This window comes from Akebia trifoliata, chromosome 2, assembly GCF_017979445.1.
Source record: "Akebia trifoliata isolate Shusen 1 chromosome 2, ASM1797944v1, whole genome shotgun sequence".
Lineage (NCBI taxonomy): Eukaryota > Viridiplantae > Streptophyta > Magnoliopsida > Ranunculales > Lardizabalaceae > Akebia > Akebia trifoliata.
In genome coordinates this window covers 27,495,574-27,516,235 of record NC_141376.1, presented here as the reverse complement: position 1 = coordinate 27,516,235, position 20,662 = coordinate 27,495,574, and the positions used below count along the sequence as shown (strand labels likewise).

Sequence of the window (20,662 nt, the reverse complement as noted above, 5' to 3'; positions counted from 1 at the left end):
AAGACAATGCTCAAAGGCATACCAAGATTGGTGAATTTCCTATGTGGTCGAGGTTGACTAGGGTTAACTTGGTTACTAAGGTTAACTTGATTACTAGGCAAGATAGTAGATTGGACGGGTGTGGTAGACGTATTGGTTATATAGGCGTGACAATGTTAGACTTGGAATTGGTGAAAGGCTTTTTGAATTTGTTGTCAGAAGAATTGGAAAGGATTCTGGAAGTGAAAGCATCTTCCAATTGGCTACCAGCTTGCAATAAAGACTCGAATGTAAGAAGGTATTGGGAGACTAGATGTTGGACATACCCTTACGAGAGATTTTTTAAGATAATAGCCACTTGTTTTTTTTCTGAAGGTCTATCCCATATTTGTGCAGCCTTGGCCCTCCAATGACCGATGAAGTCAGTAAATGTTTCTCTATTTTTCTATTTAGTTAACTCCAAGTCCCTTCTTGAAGTTTCAATTTTGGTACTGCATTTTTACTGATGCCAGAAAGCCTTAGACATATTCTCCCATATACCTACTGTAGCTGGATCTTGAGACATCAGCCATTGTAGAGCTGATCCTGACAGAGTTCGCTGAAATAGTAATGTCATATGTTCGTCGCTAAGCCCCATAGTGCGCATGTTAGTGACATATACTTTGAGATGGGTTCTTGCACAACCCACTTCATTGAACTTATCCATTTCAGGCATTACAAGTTTCTCCGGTAATTGAATCCTAGGGATACGATTCAAAGCTTCAATGCTTGCTGCATCTCATCAATTTATACTCTTCAGAGTTGAATCTAATTGAGACATCCTGTTGGCTAGCACAGGATTTTCATCGACGGGTTTTTCATCTCCATCAAGTTCAAAGACCTCATGTGAACATCTTGTTGCACTTTCTTCTGCCTTCTTTCCTTTTGGGTTTCCATAGGGATTGCCCATTGATTCTGAAATCTGTTATAAGGTTTCCACCTTGCCTTTTATACTGTTGATATCATTGGCAAAGACTGTCAAAATCTTACGGATCTCTACAAGCTTAGATTCTGAAGCCATTTCCGACTGTTGATTGGTATTGGCATTCGTTCTAACCGACTGGACTTACGACTCCAATTAAGAGATGGACGCTTGAGTTTAGCCGTAATGATATCATGAAATCCCATCAAAGGTGGAGTAGGCTTTTAGCAATTAGAAATATAGGTCCCTCTTGATAGCATTGGTTAAGTTAAACCCCTAGATTCAAAAACTCTAACCGATGAAATATTCTGATCAAGAAACATTACATGAAGATGATTTATCGATTAATCAGGAATCTTAGAAAATTTTGAATAGTGATTAAGGGTTGTACGATTTTCTAAAAGTAAGATCCAAATTGTACATCCCTTAATATGATTTTCTTACTGATTGAAATATTCGATCCATTGAATTAAACTGGTTGATGAAGGTGATTGGGACTATGTACCCTATCGAGTTTGGACCGATTCGATCCAATGGATTCGAATGTTCGTGAATCACTTCATCCAATATTTTTAAGCCAATTATTTCAATTGGTCCATGTCTTGATCCATAAGATCCATTTACCAATTAGGCTAATTAGTTTAATTTGATATTTATTGGCATGTCTAATCAATTAAGTCTATTGTGTTGGATCGATACTGCGGGTTCGATTGGAGCGGTGCGGGCCGGTCCACCCACTTACCTTTTGATTGGATTAAATAAAGCAACCCGGGAACACCCATGATAAGTTCGAGTCGTGACCTATAGGGAGGTTTCTAGTCTCTAGGTTTACTACGTGCAATGCATTTTTATCTGGCCACCCTTGCCCAAGTACACATATATACCTTTTGAGCATACTCAATTAGACGGTACGTGATGACTTGGTTTGATATACCGCATAGGTGATAATCTAGAATTCCAACTCACTTTTCTAAAGTAAAAAATAGCTAGTTTAATCCCCAATTGAAAGGTGGCGCGCGATGCTTGAGCAAAGGTACTCTTAAATCACCTTTCTTCTAGAATAGACGTAGTCTATCCCCCTATTACCGTAGTACGTCAGGGCAGGATCTTGCTTAGGCACTGATTTTTACCAAGAAGTGCAATTGATGAACTTATATTATATTTGATATACCTATAGGTACGAGTCTTAGGTTGTAGCTTTCATAAATGGTTTAGCATCCCATGAGGGGATCGACCACGTACTAGTATTACGTTGGCAATCGTGACATGTGTCTATGTGGCTCACAATATGTCAAAGGCTCAGGTCGCTTCAGCTTGGGTGCATCGATATACCTTTTAGAGTCACCTGATCAGACAGTACTGATGTCCCAGTTTGATATACCTTAAGGTACGTGACTGGAGTTGTGATTTTCATGAATGACGTCGCATCTTCGAAGAGACCAGACCACACATTAGTGCCACGTTGGTTATATTGGGACATGCAAGTGTGCAAAATAGTAAACGTGTATGTGGTGTGTGCAAAACAGAGTGGGGTGTGCCCGGGGCCTTTTTTCAAACAAATGGGCCCATGGGCCAGATCACATCATAAACGTATGAATTTCAAATATTGATCAAGAAATAAAAAATATACATAACATCAAGATTGGTATCAAGGCATGTACATCAAAGATATATCTATCAACTAGGATCATGGTATATCAGATAAACAATTAATCAGGGTAATGAAAAAGAGAAACAATGATCAAATAATCAAGAGATCACTTTAAACGATATCAACCATCGATTAACCATAGGCACAAGAAAAAACTTTTTTTTTTAGCTAGTCAAAAATAATAATATTTTCATTAAAAGTAAATGATATATCAACTTTCTTCATGATCATAGCAACATTGAGTAATCGATCGATAGGAAAATCCCACATGGCCATACCCCATCAAAAATGGAACCTTACACACGCACATGAAAAACCAGAAGAACATCAATAACACTACTTAACTCAACAGTTGTGTGTGGATAGATAATTTTGAGGTCAAAATGCTCCTTCCAATCATCAATTGGGATCACTGGTTTCAAAGGTTAGAGCTAAAAGGAGATTACTATTTCGTTACAATCCTAGGTAGAGAGAAAGGAACTATACAAGCAGAGATTGAATGGGTACAAAAATAAGTAACTCATGCTGTAATGGAGATGCTTATATAGGAGACAACTACAGTGATATCGTCGAGCTTTCCACCATGATACTGTAAACCAGCCATTTGAGCAGCAGTAAAGAAGGGTGTTGTAACACCCTGGATTTTCAACTCATATCTCGAGGAAATTAAATGGTGAGATTGGGAGGAAAATGTCGAATGAGAGATTTAGAGTAAAATACTCGAATATTACTATGATTAATTTTGAGGAAAATAGACTTTTCCATTAGATTCAAAAGGATCGAAATATATACATTAGCCTGTAAGCAAGTTTGAATTCGAGTTCGGAGGAAAAAGTTATAAAATCCTCGAATTTCGCGTTAAGTGGGACCCAAAATAGAAAATTTTCGTTAGAGGGAGAATCAAGAAAATTTGACTAAACCATTAGAACCACAACGAAAAATTATTTGAAATGGTGTATTCGTTTGTCACTTTCCGAGCCCGAATAGTTAAGTTATGATCGAAACTAGAAATGATGGGAAAATTACAAGTATACCCTCAGCCCTTTTATAAAAGAAAACTCACTTTCTTTTATTTCATTTCACTTCTTCATTCTTCTCCAAAGAACTCAACTCAGCCATTCTCTAGACCTAGGGTTTCAACCCATTCTCACCATGTTCTAAAGCGAACGAGTCCGAGTTGAACCTCGACGAAGAAGGGAAAGTTGTCGGCCACGACGAGGGCTACAACTTCACCACCTTTGGTTGTTCATTCTTGTTCGTTTTCTCCATCCTCCATCAAAACCAGCCGGGTAACTCGAGTAAACCTCAACACATTCCATCCGAGGGTTTCATCGAGTTAGGAGCTAGGTCTATACTTCATTGTAGAAGCGAAGGAGAACGTCATTGTCGGATACCTTGCAAACCCTTGCTTATTTGGCATCCAAGTCAGCCCAACCTCGACTCTTGAGCCATCCAACCCTGATTTGTAGTGCTAGCTTGTATCCTTGGCGTCCACAACCAAGTAAGGGACTTCCAATTCTTATTGGTAGCTTTAGATTTCCGAAATGTGCATTTAGGGTTTTGAAACAAAACTTATTGTTTGCATTTAAATCGTAGAAATTGGTGTTTGATTTCAAATTCATGGTAGAAGTAGGTGTTTTGTTTATGCTTTATCGAATTTTGATAACAAAATCGTGGGTGGGTCGAATGGTTCGAAGAATGGAAGAAGAAATCGAAAAACCAAAAAAAAATCGCGAGTGAGTTTCAGGCTGTAGGTGGGAAGGGTCGGTGCCACCGGCACCTGCCTAAGGCATTCTGTCGGTCCCACCGACAGAATGTTGCTTCTGCCACCGACGAAATCAAGAAGCACCCGAAAACTTTGTTCTGTCAGCAGGACCGTCGGTCCCACCGACATCTGCCGATGTGTATTCTGTCGGTTCCACCGACAGCCACCGACAGACACAGTTTTGACCAGAACAGTGTTCTGACTCTTGGCTTGACCTCCTCACACCTTATACACTATTTCTCACCCTTTATTTCATTAAAAACAATTAAGTAAATGTCCTCTTTAATTTTTACTTTCCATTTACTTTAAGTTCTTTAATGAAATTAAGGTTTTACCCCCCATTTCGGAACAATGGGAATGGTTTTAAGATCCAAATCTCAAAGGATTAAAATCCAAATTTTGGTTTTAAGAACAAAACGTAAATTTCGACAAGTTTTCAAAATATAATAATTTTCACATTACTTTGAATTAGATTACAAAAACTATATGGTGTCGAATCTCGTAAGCGAGACTTTCATTTCGAAAAACCCATTTTCAATTTTGAGAACTTTGAAAAATTGAGTTTCCGACACTTAGCCAAATTTTCACCAGCTTTCATTATTTTTAACAGCTTTTGCCCCGTGCGTCATTGGGACCTTGTTTGTGAATAAACTGTGAAGGTTTTCAATGGAAAGACCGAAATAATGACCTTGAAAGATTGGAAATGGATGGTTGATTTGAAAAGATGAAAAATGAGAATGTTGAAAGAATGGAAAATGGATGAAACGGTAAATTGTCAGAATCACACCCGAGGGGTGATGTCTGCCTTTTACATTGTATGTTGTGTGTAGGTTGGTGAAAGGATATCCAGGTTATTAATGAAAGGGTTGCATGTTTATTTTCAATTATGTTAGCGCGTGCGCTGAGTACTGTTATTTATTTTAGGCCGGGTGGCCACGGTTGCATGGTAGGAACTGGATATTTGTTCTCAACCCTGTTTTGTTAATTTCTCTTTTATTTTAAATAAAAAATCATATATGTACGTAGCTATTTTGTGAGCTGTTAAAGGGTTTGTGAATGCCTGAAGGGATAGTGTGTCACATCATCCGGAGGGGTACACTATCCTGGGATGTACGGTAGGGACCACCAAACTCATACGTGGTATGGGACGCGTATGAGAGTGGAGTCACAACTGGAATCCGGGTCCATTCCTTTCTTATCTTTACCAGTGAACGTGTATTGTAAAGGTGGTCGTATACGAGTGGAGTGTCATTTGGGAATCACATGCACGCCTGATAGGCATAGACGAAGATGATTAGTCAGTGATCACTAACAATCTAGTAGTAGTCGAACGTTCTGACACATCGAAAAGAGACCCATTGCTTACGGTCACGTCAAACGGCCAGCCCGAGCATGATAAATGGTCCCGCAAGCATGGTAGACACGACCAGCCACAAAATCAGGAACTACGATGTTATTGAGGAATATCATGTCCTGACTGGGAGCAATCCAGTCGTGAATCCCAACTCTTTAATTCCAATACTCCACCATTTGTAGTATGTATCTGTTGTTATATTTTGAATTATAAACTGAGAAGCATGTCATTTATTTCAATGTTGTCAATACTATTTGCATAAAATGGAAAATGTATAATGAGTATGGACGATTGATGCTATGTGTAATTTTTAAACTGTTTAGTTGTTCATCCCTGGCTATATGTACCAGTTGATCGTACTTCATCTTGTAAAACCTTGTATGTATTAAAATGTTCAGCATGCTTTATTCGATCATGCTTAGGAAGGGTTATTAGTAGGAATTGGCTGTGGACTTACTGGGTAACTATTGTTACTCACCCTTTCCTTCCTATTTTTTTTTAGTTTCAGCACTTGCAGCTACCGAGGCAGCCGTAGAGTCAGTAATTGAGGAGTATCTGGTCGATCAGATCGACGATCAGAGTTTATTGCCTGGTGAGCACTAGGGCCACATCCCTTAGTATTGTCAGTTTCATCCAGGATGTGTGTAGTTTTTGGATTGAGAGTTTAGGCCTATATTAGAGTGAGAATGTTTTGGTAAGCCTGTATATTGATAAATCTTCCGCACTCTGATCTACTTGCATGTTAGATGTAATTAGTCTTCCGTTGTTATTTTTTTTCTGTATCTACATTTTTATATACAGGTATTGTTATAAATTGGTTTATCAGGTTTGAGTTCCGTGAAACGCTAACATAAACAGAGGAGACCATGCCGAAATTTCGAGGTGCCACCTAGTACCTTGGGATTTGGCCTTGGGATTTGTGTTAGCGTTTGACGGGGCGCCACAGGTGTCTGCTGTACACTGTCTTGAGCCCATTGGCGAGCCAAGGCTGCTATTTCCTGAGCAGTCACTTGAGGGCCCAAGCCAGCCCTCATAGCATGAACAACCATAGCTGCGACCTCACTGTTGTATAAGTTGTCAAATAATCCATTTGTACCGGCAACGATTACATCCCCCAGTGCAACAGGAACATTAAAAACCTGACCAGCACTTGGTAGATCATTATTATTTCTTCTCTCTAGTTGATATGGGAAATTGAAACCATGGTGCTGTACAGAAGATTGGAAGACAGTATGTCCATCTCTAATGACTATAAACCCACTGTCACCTAGATTAATGACTTGAATGGCCTGGTCTCCTAGTGCTATAATGCATGCCGTGAATGATCTTATAGCCTCTGTACACGAGTGTGCTTTCTCTAAAACTTTTGCTGGGTTAATGGAACCTTTCGATTCCCTTTTAATTGTAGTTACTGAATTAGACATGAGTTTTCCAACATCAATACCCATGTCTCTCCAGCCTCTAACGCCATCTACCACACCTATTGCACTGTTGAATGTGCGCTAAAGCTAGGGCCTATAGGTGCTGTAGGCAGGGTTGTCAACGGATAGATATCCGATTGGATATAGCTCTATCCAAATTCGAATCCGAAAAATAATAATACTATCTGAATTCGAATTCGAATCCGATTGGATATCCCAAACAAACATTCGAATTTGAATTCGAAAACTATATCGGATATCCGATAATATTCGATTCGATCAAAAATCGAATAAAAGTCCGTCTTCCTCGATCTGTTGGAGTTCACACAGTCGAAACCCAAATTTCATCGGAAACTCCGACTGGTTCAGATCAGAGAGAGAGAGAGAGAGAGAGAGAGAGAGAGAGAATGTACCTGGATGCTCGCCGACCGGAGAAGACGTGTCGGAGTTCGCACAGTCGAAACCCTTATTTTCTTCGAAAAATCACTCCTATTAGTTTCGATCGGAGAGAGAGAGAGAGAGATTGTCGCCGGCGGAGAAGACGGTGGTTACAACAATCGAAACCACGATTCAGTCGTTTGGTTATTCACGTTTGAAGGTTTGAAGAAGATAAAGTTTAAAATTTCTTTTTTGGTTGTATAACACGAATATATACATATATAAAAGTTTTGTTGTAAAACATAAATACAATATATGTATATTCTTATCGGAGTGGATATTATCGAATCAGATATCGCAATATCCGAATTCGTATCCGAAACTCATTCGAGTGTTAAACTGACATCTGAATCCAAATCCGATATTCGATTTTTCGAATTCGAATTCGAATTTGAATTCGAATTTCGGCTATTCATTGACACCCCTAGCTGTAGGTGTATGTATTGGTGACATCAAATTAGAGCAGGCGTGGGTGGTGTGTTGTGGACCCATCTCAAAGACAAACTGTGGGACCTACTATGGTCCCCACCTTACCTTACATCATCCTAGACAGTCCGAGCATTTCCTTCATATCTCCCTCTCTCTCTCTCTCTCTTCCCTTTATCAGATTTCTTTTTCTTAAAGTTTTTTTTTTTTTTATTCTTGTTGTTATTACCAACGTACAGCAACACCGATGAGAAAAAGGAAAACGAATATTTTACTTTTGATACCAAGCGCAAAATATATATATATATATATATGGGTCCCTTTCAGCAACAAACATTTTGACAAACATTTTGGCAAAACATTTTTCAAAACATGGGTTAGAGGTTTTGGAATGGGCTGATTTTTGGTGAGGATGATCTCTACGGTGAGGAGATCATCCTCATAAAAAATCAGCCCATTCCAAAACTTCTAGCCCCATGTTAACAGGTTGAAAAATCGTGGACCGTCCATTTTTTGTAAACCATTTTTGATGGGTTAGAAGTTTTGGAATGGGCTGATTTTTGGTGATGATGATCTATTCCCTGTAGAGATCATCCTCACCAAAAATCAGCCCATTCCAAAACCTGTAACCCATATTTTCAAAAATGTTTTGCCAAAATGTTTGTCAAAATGTTTGTTGCTGAACATTTCCCTATATATATATATAATATATATATTATAGCAGCCCACGAATTCTTCCTTTCTCTCTTCACAGATGTCCTATCCTTATTTTATATGCCATTTTGTATTTTTCATTGTTATTGGAGTCCACAAAATAAAAAAATCCAAAAAAAAAAAAATACTTAATTAAAAAATTCTATTAACATGCCCTAAAAAAATAAAATTAATTAAATAAATAAAAATAAAATAAAATAAAAAATAGGCCAATTTTGCAATGCGACAATTTTTTAGGTTTACAAATTTGATCATCAAAATTTTCCCAGCGAAGTCGCCATTGAAAGCGCCCTTGATTAGCGGGGTGTGCAGATCCGCTTTTGACTTTTGAGGTTTGGGATTCGCCACCTAGTTATTGCGATCTAAGAACCAAACATTGACTCGAAATGAATAAACAAACAACTAATCTATTAAAAAATAATGAGTCCAGAGATCACATTACAGGGTTGGAAGGTGTTAGGCACCAATCCCGTCTGGCAAACATCGGTCTCTACTAATTTTCCAAAACGATTACATTGCTAAAAAGACCTAAATAATAATAATAAAAAAATAAAAATATTTACCTTTACAACGCAACGGTTTTGTTCCCTCAGATCTGATAGAACAACTCCTCGTATATTACTCCTCGCTTTGTTCTATCACCGGATTCACTTCAAACCTCAAAAATGAAGTACCTCCTTTTTAGATCTAAATATTTCTAATTTATTTATGAATTTTTAGGTGTTTTTGAGGGGTTTCTAAGTGTTTTTTGAGCTAAAATTGGGGTATGGATGCTAGGTAAGGAGTTAGGATTTCAAAATTTAGGTTTATGGGAGGCTAGGGAAGCTTTTTGACCTACTTTTCTTAGGATTTATTTTTTGATACGAAAATAGGTTGTAGGGACCCTTATTTATAGATTTTTTAAGTGATTTTTAGATAGAGTTAATGTTTAATTAGAATTCTATTAGATAGTTTTAGAGTTTAATTAGAATTCTTTTAGGTAATTTTAGAGTTTAATTAGAATTCTATTAGGGTTTTGACTTTAGTCTTATGAGATTGACTTGGTTTAGATTTTAATTAGGATTTTGACTTAAGTCTTGTGAGATTGACTTTAATTTTTGACTTAAGTCTTATTTGATTGACTTTAATTTTAAGATTTTGACTTAAGTCTTACTTGATTGACTAGAATTTAGGGTTTTGGCTTATGTCTTAATTGATTGACTTTAATTTTAATTAGGATTTCACTTTACATTAATTAATATTTTAATTATTAATTTTAGAATTTTTAATTATTAAAATTATAAAATTACCGTTTTACCCCCGAAGAAAACTTTTGCTTTTCAAGTCGATTTTCAATGTTACAGGATGTTTTAAAATTGATTTTTCATAAGAAGATCAATGGGATTGTTGGTTTGTGTCGTTTATGAAATTTTTTTGTGCGAAATGGTCATTAATTTTATGATAGGCATTTTCGTAATTTTATTGAATTTTGTGAAAATTGGTGAAATTGTTTATTTGGTTTCAATTTGTTGTTTTATGTGTTTGAAAGGATTTTTCTAAGCGTAATGTGGGTTCTAAGGATGTTTTGATGTTAGGGGTATTTTGGTAATTTGGCCATTTTTTAGTGATTTTTATCGTAAAGTTTCTTTTTGTCTGCAAGATGATGATTTCTATGTTTTTGGGATTATATTTTTCTAGCTTAGTGTGGTTTCTACAGTTTTGTTAGTTTGAGATACCTCATCCGAATTTCTGAAACATGTCTAGTAACAAATAAAGCATTGAAATAATCATCCATCATTGAGAACTGTTGCGATCAGGTTGACGAGTTGATTAATCAGGCGAGTGCAAAAATGAGGTGCCCACAGGTGGTAACCTTTAAAAAATATGGTCATTTTAGAAAAATTATAAAGAAAATAAATTTAAAAAAAAAACAACGATTTTGTACCTTTAAACGCAAGGGGATTTAATGTTGGCCTAGATCATGAGGATCACTTCATTGAGAGAAAGGACCCTAAACATGTCTTTTTTCAGAGCACAGGTTTTGAAAAGTATGGGCTTTTGTGATTATGAGAGTACTCTCATAGAATGAGGAGGGGTCAATTACCTTTAGCCTCAAAACAAGTTTTGTAGTGAGTGCAAAATGTGTGAGGGATTGAAGTAAGTACAATTTGGTTTTAAAGAAGGTTTCGACCCCAACACTTTTGATTAAACCGAAATTCAATCTACCAGGAGTGGGAGAAAGTGTTCATGGCATCCTAAGGTTTCTAAACCAAAATTAAAAAAAGAAAAGAAAGAGATAGGAGAGGGAGATGGAAAGGGGAAAGAGGGGAAAATAAAATCAAAATCCTATTCTAACCCACCTTGAAGCTTGAGTTCTCCTTCTTCTTTTTCTTAGATCCTTACTAAAATATTTATATTGAATCATTTTTTAAGAGAAGAGAGTGAGAGAGTAGAGAGCTGAGTAGTGATTTATCTAGAATTTTAGGTTAATAGAGAGGGCTTTAAAGCATAGATTTTTTTTTTCAAAGGAAGAGGGGGTTTACAGGTATTGAGGGTTGCCTTTAGGGTTAAAATGGTCAAAATTAAAAGGTGGTAGAGAAAGACATGGGATTAAAGACAAAAAAAAAATTGAAATTTAAGATTGGGGAGGGATAAATATGGCAAAAGAGGTAAAATGATTATTTTTTACCCATACCCATGTATACAATTCGAATGAGTTGAGGTATGGGTGTTTGGTTGAGAGAATGGTTAATATAAGAGGTTAGATGGTTAGATTTTGGGAGGTAAGTATAGTAATAATATGTGGTTAAAGAGTATGGATATGTGTGGGTTAGGTGAGTTGATTAAGGGAATGGGTAGTGGTATAACATGGTGGTAACTTGTGATGAGATTTTAAGTGAGAATGATTGGGTTAGGTAATGGCATGTGGTGTGGAGGGGGAAGTGGTGTGTGTAGCTTTTGAGAGTGACGATGTGGTTAGGTATATTAGATTTGGGATGTTAATTGTGGTGATGACTTATGTCCATCTTCGTGAGCATGGGTTTCTGAGGACTTGTGGGCTTTGATCGTGGTCAATGGACCTTAAATTGAATGAGGTTGGATTTGAGAGTTTGTGGGTTTTGAAATGAGGTGATGTTGAAAGTGATTTTGACAATGTCTTGGGCTTAGAATTGACTTAGGCTAGAATTTGATTGAGGATTTGGATTGGATTATGTTAGGCTAAGGTATTTTTAGGGATTGATTTGTGTTGGATCATGGAGTAGGATTAGGAATTTGGTTTGGGATAGAATTTGAAAGAAAGTTGAGGTTATGAGATGATCTAGAAATGGATGATAATGTGATGAAGAATTATTCATTTTTGAGCATGTGGACCAAATAAAGGGCCTTAGATTTTTATTTTAAAAAATGATCAATTTTTTGAAAAGTAGGCCATTAGGCATTTTGATTGATAAAATGATTTTAACAACATATTTTTATGGGCTTTCTCGAGATGGGCCCGTGCAAATTGGAGTGTCTACAAAATCATATGGTAAATATTTTTGTCAAAACAGTAGCCCAATCAACTTTTCGAGCAAATCGGCTCAAACTTGGTCTTTAGAGATGCCCAAGTTTGAGGGGTAGTAATAGGAATTGTACATGTATCCTAAATGATGAGGACAATGAGAAGGATTCTACAACTAAACCAAGTTGTGAAGCCCACAATTGTTAGAGATTGTGGAGCTTACGATTGTTGAGTGGAGATTGTGTTCCTTGATTGTAGAGATAGTATCTTATAAATCTTATATCTTGTACAACATTTATTTCAATAATATAGTCCCTTGCTTCTTAGGTTGAGAAGTAGAATATAAACTTATCTTCTCAATTCTTCTTTTTTTACAAGTTTTTAGTCTCAATGGCAATTTTGGACCGATAAGCGGTTAAATGCCCTTAGGTTGTGAGTTTGATACCCAATATGAGTATTAATTCCACAAGGATCACCCTCAAGGGCGCACCCTCACTTACCTATGTTTGTGATGAGTGGGCGTTGCACATGTCCTAGGACTAGTCTTTGGACAAACCATGATTTATAGACTGTGCAAAGCCTAGATACGGCCCGGTCCCTTGTCTACAGGGGATTCCCTGTTATACCCGAAATTCATTTTTTCAAGGGATATGATTATTACTCTAGAAAATGGATGTGGAATAATTCAAAATACATTCCATATCATTTTGTTGTACTTTAGAAAATGTCAAAAAGGAGAGTTGATTTTTTAATTTTGCAATACAGATAATAATGAGAGAATAACATTAAGAGGTGGAAAAATTCATTTTCCTATGATTGGATGATAAAAACATTAATGACAATCGCATTTTTCAGGAAATGGATTTTGACCCATTTTTCCATGTATAAGCAGCATACATATCCTAACTTCATGATTCAACTAAATCTAGAATCCTCACATTATATTATCCTTCACTGATTACATTAGAACGCTTTGAAAGTATCTTAAAAACTGATAAAATACAAATTAATTTGTGTGAGGAGAGAGATGACAAATTCAGTCCCAAGAATAAGTAATAACTAAAAATTAAATGTTTTTTACTCTTTCTTTCTTAGAACTTTGAATGTGGCACACCAATCATGACCAAGTCGAGATGGTAATTCAAGAAAACAAACACACATTCACACTAAAAAAAAAAAGATAAAAGAAAAAAGAAAAGTCCTTATTCACTTTTTATCTTCTTGTAGTACATGGTACAGCTCTCATAGCTAGGCCTTCAATCAGTGATGCAAATTTAGTGGTAATTCAAGAAATTCAGTTTTGCTTTTGGGGTTAGAGTTTTACCCATAAACATTGTGGACCCTAACCTCATATATGTATATATCCAAACTCTATCCTTTACTTATCAGAGTAGCTCCAAAAATGACCACATTAAGTGAATCAACAATTCAACTAATCTCAAAGAACTTATCCTTGAAAGATAGAAAGAGCTGTAGTGAAACACATGATGCATGGTATGGTATGTTCGACAGCTAACTGACCTATGCCTTCGATTGGATTTATCCCTAAAGACCAAAACACAGCGTAGAAGGTAGACCTCTAGGCAGTAGCTAACTGTGGGTCAGTCTATCATAAATGTGACGTTGAATATCCATAGAGACCACGCCACGCCACGCCATGCCAAAGTAAGAAATGTTATTCATCCCAATGGACTAGAAACCGGACCATATCTTCTAAAATCAACTATTAAAATGAGGGCTTAGTCAAAAGTGTATATGGTGGAATTCTAAACCTTCCAGGAATAAGGGGTCATGAATCATGATCTCTCTCTCTCTAGTGCATTCTGATGCAAAGCAGTCAATGCGGCATTATAACTAAGGGTATATTTGATTATACATGAAAAATAAGGTAGAAAATCAATTTTTATGGAAAATGACATTTTTCAAGTGTTTGATTGCACATGAAAATGAAAATTCATTTTTCACCACAATCAAAAAGTCTACTAAAACATGGATTTTACTTTCTCACCTATATAGGTGGAAAAATGAAATCTACCCATATTTCCCATCCCTAATTCTTTCCCACTCATATCTTCTTCTTCCCTACCATCACTACCCATCACACTAATCTCGTTGTCGTCGTCGTCGCTGTCATCGTCGTCGTCATCGTCGTCACCGTCGCCGTCACCACCATCTCCGGCCACCTTCTCTCTCTCTAACATCTGCCGTCACCACCACCACGATCTCCCCTCACCTTCCTCATCATCTTCTTCCTCACTTACCTCCGTCATCGCCACCATCACCATCACGTTCTCTCTTCTTCTTCCTCACTTATCACCGTTGCCATCACCGTCACCGTTACATCCTCCCCTCTCCCTCTTCCTCCTCATATTCTTCTTCCTCTCCCTCTCCTCTCATCTTCTTCCTCCTTCTCCTTCTTCTTCTTCTTTTTTTTCATGATTTTATCCAAGTAAAATCAAACAATTGAATTTGATTTTCCAACTCTACCTATTTTCCACCACTATTTTTCCATGAATTTCAAATTCCATGGAAAGTCACTTTCCATGCAATCAAACATACCCTAAAAGTCGGAGCACTACGGAAAAAACTTTGAAACGGACAGCCCACTTCAAAATTTCCGTAGAACCCACTTCTTTAGATTACACGAGACTATTCAAGTAGGTATACTTCTTAGATAGTTCCAACCCACAGACTTGATATGGGAATTATAATGTAAAATTATAAAATCGTGTGGAATTTCTTGAAATGTGTATAGTCCCCATGATTTAATTTCAAGAGCCATAGGTACCGAAACCAATAGAAATATATTTGTTAGTATGGTTGAGGAATTGTTTTAATGAACCATGAGATCTGCTTCATTATATAGAGAAAAATCTAATAAATACAAATAAATGGAAGAAAGCATGTTAAATATGCACTTATTATATAGCAAGGTAAGCTTGAAAATTAAAATAGCAACCTGAATTGTGCTTTTTGATAAACCAAATTAAGATGTCAAATTTCTTATGAAATCTGAATACTGTAGATCTAACCAAAGCTAAAATCATTTATATTAAGTGTCGAGATCCCATAAGGTGTCTTGTTTCTATAAATAGGAATGATGTCTATGTGGCACAATTTGATTGGGACATAAGTACATTGGGCTGCGTGAACAACTTGATTAGGAACCCGAGGTGTTTTATAGACAAACTAAAATGTGCCACCACAAAAACACTTAAATCTATTTTATAGGAACGACTGAGTCTTATATTAATTCTAAGTATTAATTTAGAATCATTGTATATATGTTTCAGTAGGAACTTAGAGCCAAAATTGACAAGTAGAGACATTGATGGATACCCTCAAAAAAGGAATTTTTTTCCAACTTGTTAGTCTGGTTGAGGAATTGTTTTAAGGGTAAATTACACTTTGACCATTATAATTTGGCATAATTCTATTTTGACTCCTTAACGTTTTGATAATTTCACTTACCTCCCTTATAATTATCTAAGGGGTTCACTTACCGTCAAAGTATTGTAAACTTAACAGTTAAATTCCTTTTATAAAGACGATTTTACCCTTTTTAAAATGTTATTTTTTTCATAACAAAAATATGCCTGTGACAAGGTATGCTCCTCTTGATCCTGAGTTCAAAATCGAGTGTAACCTCTAAATACTTGTGTAGCAGAAGTTGTGGGCTCCTCTACAGTCTCGGGGAGACTTAGTCTCACCAATGTGGATTAACAAAAAAACACACAGAAAAAAAATATACATATATATATATATATGTGAAAAAATGGGGTCAGTGAATGCTTGGATTAGTGCATTTTTATTATTGTTTTAAAATCTAGTTTTTAATATAAAATAAGAGTGCAAAATGGTAAAATAACATTTGAATTTTAACACTGTTTGTGAAGGGGGAGATAAGTGCAATTATCAAAATGTTAGAACATCAAATAGAATTATACCAAACTACAGGGGGTCAAAGTGTAATTTACCCTTGTTTTAATGAACCATGAAATCTGCTTCATTATTTAGAGAAAAATCTAATAATACAAATAAATTGTCAAATATGCACTTATTATAAAGAGGTAAGCTTGAAAATTAAAATAGCAATCTAAATTTTTCTTTTTGATTAACCAAATGAAGAGGTCAAATTTCTAATGAAATCTGAATAATTGGATACCCTCAAAAAAGAAAATTTTTTCCCCTTTACTTCCATGGACAATGAAGCATACTTGTCACGCATTCCTCAATTTTTATTTATTATTTTTTCCTATTGAATTTTTCTTTTGTTAACCTGTGTAATTTTTATAGGACTTTTTTTTTAGGCATTCCATTTACATGTTAATTTACTATTATTATGACAGAAATCTGAGTTGAAATGGTTGACACCAAAATTTGAATGGTCATAAATGCCATCACTTTTATATTTAAATTTAATATAATTAAGATCATTTTAATAAATAAATAAAACATCGAAAAAATTGCACCTACACATTGTTTTAATTTTCAAAACTACATAACTAACCATTTTACTGTGCAATCTTAAGGAAAAAAAAAGAACATTTAATCAATATTTTAAGTAAAAAATAAATCCTTTTGATAAATGTATGTTTGCACATGCCACTCTCTAATATAATAAAAGAATAATGATGATTGCACGCGATTTTGGTCCATGGTTGAGTAGTAGCTGACGTGGCAAGGCCACAGAACCCAACAACTCATAATAAAATAACATTTAGAGGTGTACTTAATGCATCTTAACTTGTGCCCAAGGGCACAAGTTAACAACATCCTGGACTAAAATAGAAAGAATCGTGATAATCTGACTACCCCACATGGCAAACTCAATTTACTACCTAGGTGAGAAGTTTGGGAACCATAGATCTGCACTCCTTGAGATACATGGTTCTCTCGAGATATATGTTTTTTATGAGGAAGTGCAGCAATGTATCCTGAGGGGCGCAGATCTACAATTCCGAACATGTCACGTTAGGTAGCCTATTGAGTTTGCCACGTGGGATAATCAGATTATCACGACCTCAAACAGACAAGCCTCCTTGAACCTTTGACCATGGTGGCGGTCAATGAGAGGGCGAATTTCACTCAAAATCTTTTTTCCAAATCGAAGGGGGAAGGGGGCGTGTCCATCATATGCACCTTATTTTCTAAGGCATAAGTACAAAAGAGAGAAAAAACTTAGAAGATAAATAAAAGAGACATAAAAGTCAAGGTCCTCAAATTGAATGGTCAAATAAATCCAAAAGCTGGCCCACAAACGCCTCATCACCACCCCAACACTGGACCCTATTTATACCACGTTCCCATTTCTTCAATTACAACCAACTTACCAAAACAAAATGAAGTCTTGGACTCTGCTTCTCCTCCTCTCCTTGGCCTCATTATTGGGTGCCTTGGCACAACAAGGGGGTGACATTGGCTCTCTCATTTCTCAATCCCTTTTCGACCAAATGTTGAAGCATCGAAATGATGCAAATTGCCCCGGTAGGGGTTTCTACACTTACAATGCATTCATCACCGCCGCAAAGTCCTTTGGAGGCTTTGCGACCACTGGTGACACTAAGGTGTTGTTTGTTAAACTGAAAAAAATAAGTGCTGAATAGCATTAAGCGCTGAAACTTATAAGCGCTGAATTTAAGTGCTGAAAAAATTGTTTGTTTAGATGCTGAATCATATTTGTTACACATTGCTGAAACTAATAAATTGTCTTTGTTACCCTTACAATCATATTATATATTGTTTGCATGTTTCAAATGCTTATTTATTATGAAACACAATAAAATATATTATTTCTTATAAAATTAAAATACAATTTATTTTTAAATAATAAATAATACTCAAATTTTCAATTTATAAATAATAATTTCTATTTATAAAAGCCCACAAATTTCAAATTAAAAATAATAATGTCATCAAGTCACCAAAATTTGAAATCAACTTTAAAATAACTTAATTTTGGATGAATAATTTTCGATGGAAATGAAGGATGTGTAATTATAAAAGCACCTTATGAATTAATAAGGGCAACCCACACTATAGCCATTTTTTATTTTGTTTTATATGGATTAAAGTTTGTGGAATGAGCAAATTTTTAGTGAGGATGGTTTATATGGTCTAGAGATCATCCTCATAAAAAATCAGCTTATTTTGAAACTTCTAACTCGTTAAAAATAGTTTTCAAAAAAAAAGATGGGACAATTTACGGTTCTTGAACTTGTTTTGATAGGGTTAGAAGTTTCAAGATGTGTTGATTTTTTGTGAGGATGATCTCCTCATTGTAGAGATCATCCTCACCAAAAATCAACTCATTCCAAAACTTTTAATCCATATAAGACAAAATAATTTAGCTATGGTGTGGGTTTATTAATTTGTAAGGTATTTATATACTTATCCATGGGATATAAGAGGTAATATCCTTTTAAGAATAAGGGCATACTTGTCCATGCTCAAAAAAATAAAGGACATACTTGTCCGTGTTGAAAAAAGCGAAGTACTTACCGCTTCAGCACTTTTTTTCAACATCAAAATAGTGCTGAATTTTTTTCACTTATTTTCAGCAATAAGCACAAGTAAACAAACGCGCTATTTTGACAAAAGTGCTGAATTTAATTTTTTTCAGCAATAAGCGCTGAAAAATAGCGCAAACAAACACCGCCTAACACACGTAAAAGGGAGATTGCCGCGTTCTTGGCTCAAACTTCTCATGAAACTACAGGTTAGTCAAGTTGATAGAGAATTGACAAGTACAAATATTTTGATTATTTCAGAATTTAAAGCCAAACAATGATATTTTTGTGTAAATATTTGAACATCTACCATGGACATAATTTGACATACCCTTGTTGCATACTTACAAATGTGGACAAATTAATTAATGTCACAGTGTATAAATGTGGACTAAACACATCGTACCATCATCGATATATCTTATCACAATAAAAAATATAATTGATCTATCTCATTATATCTCTAAGATCATATTATTAGGTTAATTTTGCTTTTCTATACCCTTTTTATTTATAAAATTCCAATGGATGTAAATTTGCTTATCATACAATTCAACAAAAAATATTTTATTTTCAATTGATTTGTTATTAATTTTACAGGGGGGTGGCCAACTGCACCAGATGGCCCATACTCTTGGGGATATTGCTTTGATCAGGAACAAGGAAATCCCGGTGATTACTGCACTCCGAGCGCACAATGGCCATGTGCTCCGGGTAAAAAGTATTATGGGTGAGGACCAATTCAAATTTCATAGTAAGTACATCGTCATTTATTCCCCAAACCAAATTGAAATTTTATAATAATAATAATAATCCATTGTATATAACCAAGGGATTGTGAATTTGATCATCGTTTTTTTTATTTATTTATTACTTTTCAGCAACTACAACTATGGGCAAGCTGGACGTGCTCCACAAATAAATTACAACCTCATCAACGACCCAGACGCCGTAGCCAAGGATGCAATCATTTCTTTCAAGACAGCATTTTGGTTCTGGATGACCCCACAATCACCCAAGCCATCATGCCACAATGTCATAACGGGACAATGGACACCATCTAATGTTGATAGGACCGCAGGTCGGCTCCCTGGTTTTGGGACCATCACAAACATTATCAACGGAGGAGTCGAATGTGGCAAAGGTGCTAATGATAAGGTTGCGAGCCGGATTTGGTTTTATAGGAGGTACTGTGACATACTGGGAGTGAGCTATGGGGATAACCTTGACTGCTATAACCAAAGGCCCTTTGCTTAAGCCCTCTTGTATCCCTATTTTCCTTAAAGAATAAGTAAACCAACCCTACATATGCTTAGATACTGTGTGTGGGGGCAATAATATATGGAATTACCAAATGTTTCCCATCTATGCATTTCTATGTGCTATTAAATCTCTTTTTGAATGTGGATTTGTGTGTGATGGATGACCTCTTGTACGAAAGGGCGAAGCCATGTAGGAACTAGTGGGGATCCCCTACTCAACTTATTAAAAAGTATAAACTCTGGTTTAACCCCTTTTGTGTTTTTTTTTATTGATAATAGATAAAAACCGACTAGCCTTACCAAGTTAAGTAAGGATTTCACCCTTAATAAGGGTCCTTGGGCTAATGATCCTTGCTTTAAGGTGTAGACACCCCAATTTGAACGGGCCCTCACTCGAAAGAACCCAAAAATAGTAATTTTTCAAATAAATTTAGCCAACGGGCCTCGATGGTCCGAATCATCGAAACATGACATTTTTGCCAAAATCAAAGCCTCTAACACCGCTCAATGGGTTAGTAGGTCCACCAAAAAGATTCAGCAAGCTCCCTTCTACTCCGCTCCACTCAAAACCTCGATTTTTCGATAAAATAGGCCAACAGGCCTCAAAGGCCCAAAATGCTAAAAAGTAGCAATTGGATTGAATCGATGCTCCTAAGACCACCCAATGGTCTAAGGGGACCGGACTCATCCCACGTTGTCCC

General features: G+C 36.0%; 1 protein-coding gene and 1 pseudogene across 1 annotated transcript; one reads left to right on the top strand and one right to left on the bottom strand.

Annotated features, from left to right (window-relative positions):
* Positions 1-3,111: 3,111 nt before the first annotated feature.
* Positions 3,112-14,391, bottom strand: LOC147410019 (putative protein phosphatase 2C 55 pseudogene; annotated as a pseudogene).
* A 3,141-nt stretch (positions 14,392-17,532) lies between these two features.
* Positions 17,533-20,211, top strand: LOC147410018 (endochitinase 4-like). The gene is made up of 4 exons (XM_086432206.1): positions 17,533-17,752; positions 18,849-18,908; positions 19,300-19,453; positions 19,581-20,211. The coding sequence occupies exons 1-3, from the start codon at positions 17,533-17,535 to the stop codon at positions 19,431-19,433; spliced, it is 414 nt and encodes a 137-aa protein (XP_086288332.1). The 3' UTR covers positions 19,434-19,453; positions 19,581-20,211.
* The last annotated feature ends 451 nt before the right edge of the window (positions 20,212-20,662 follow it).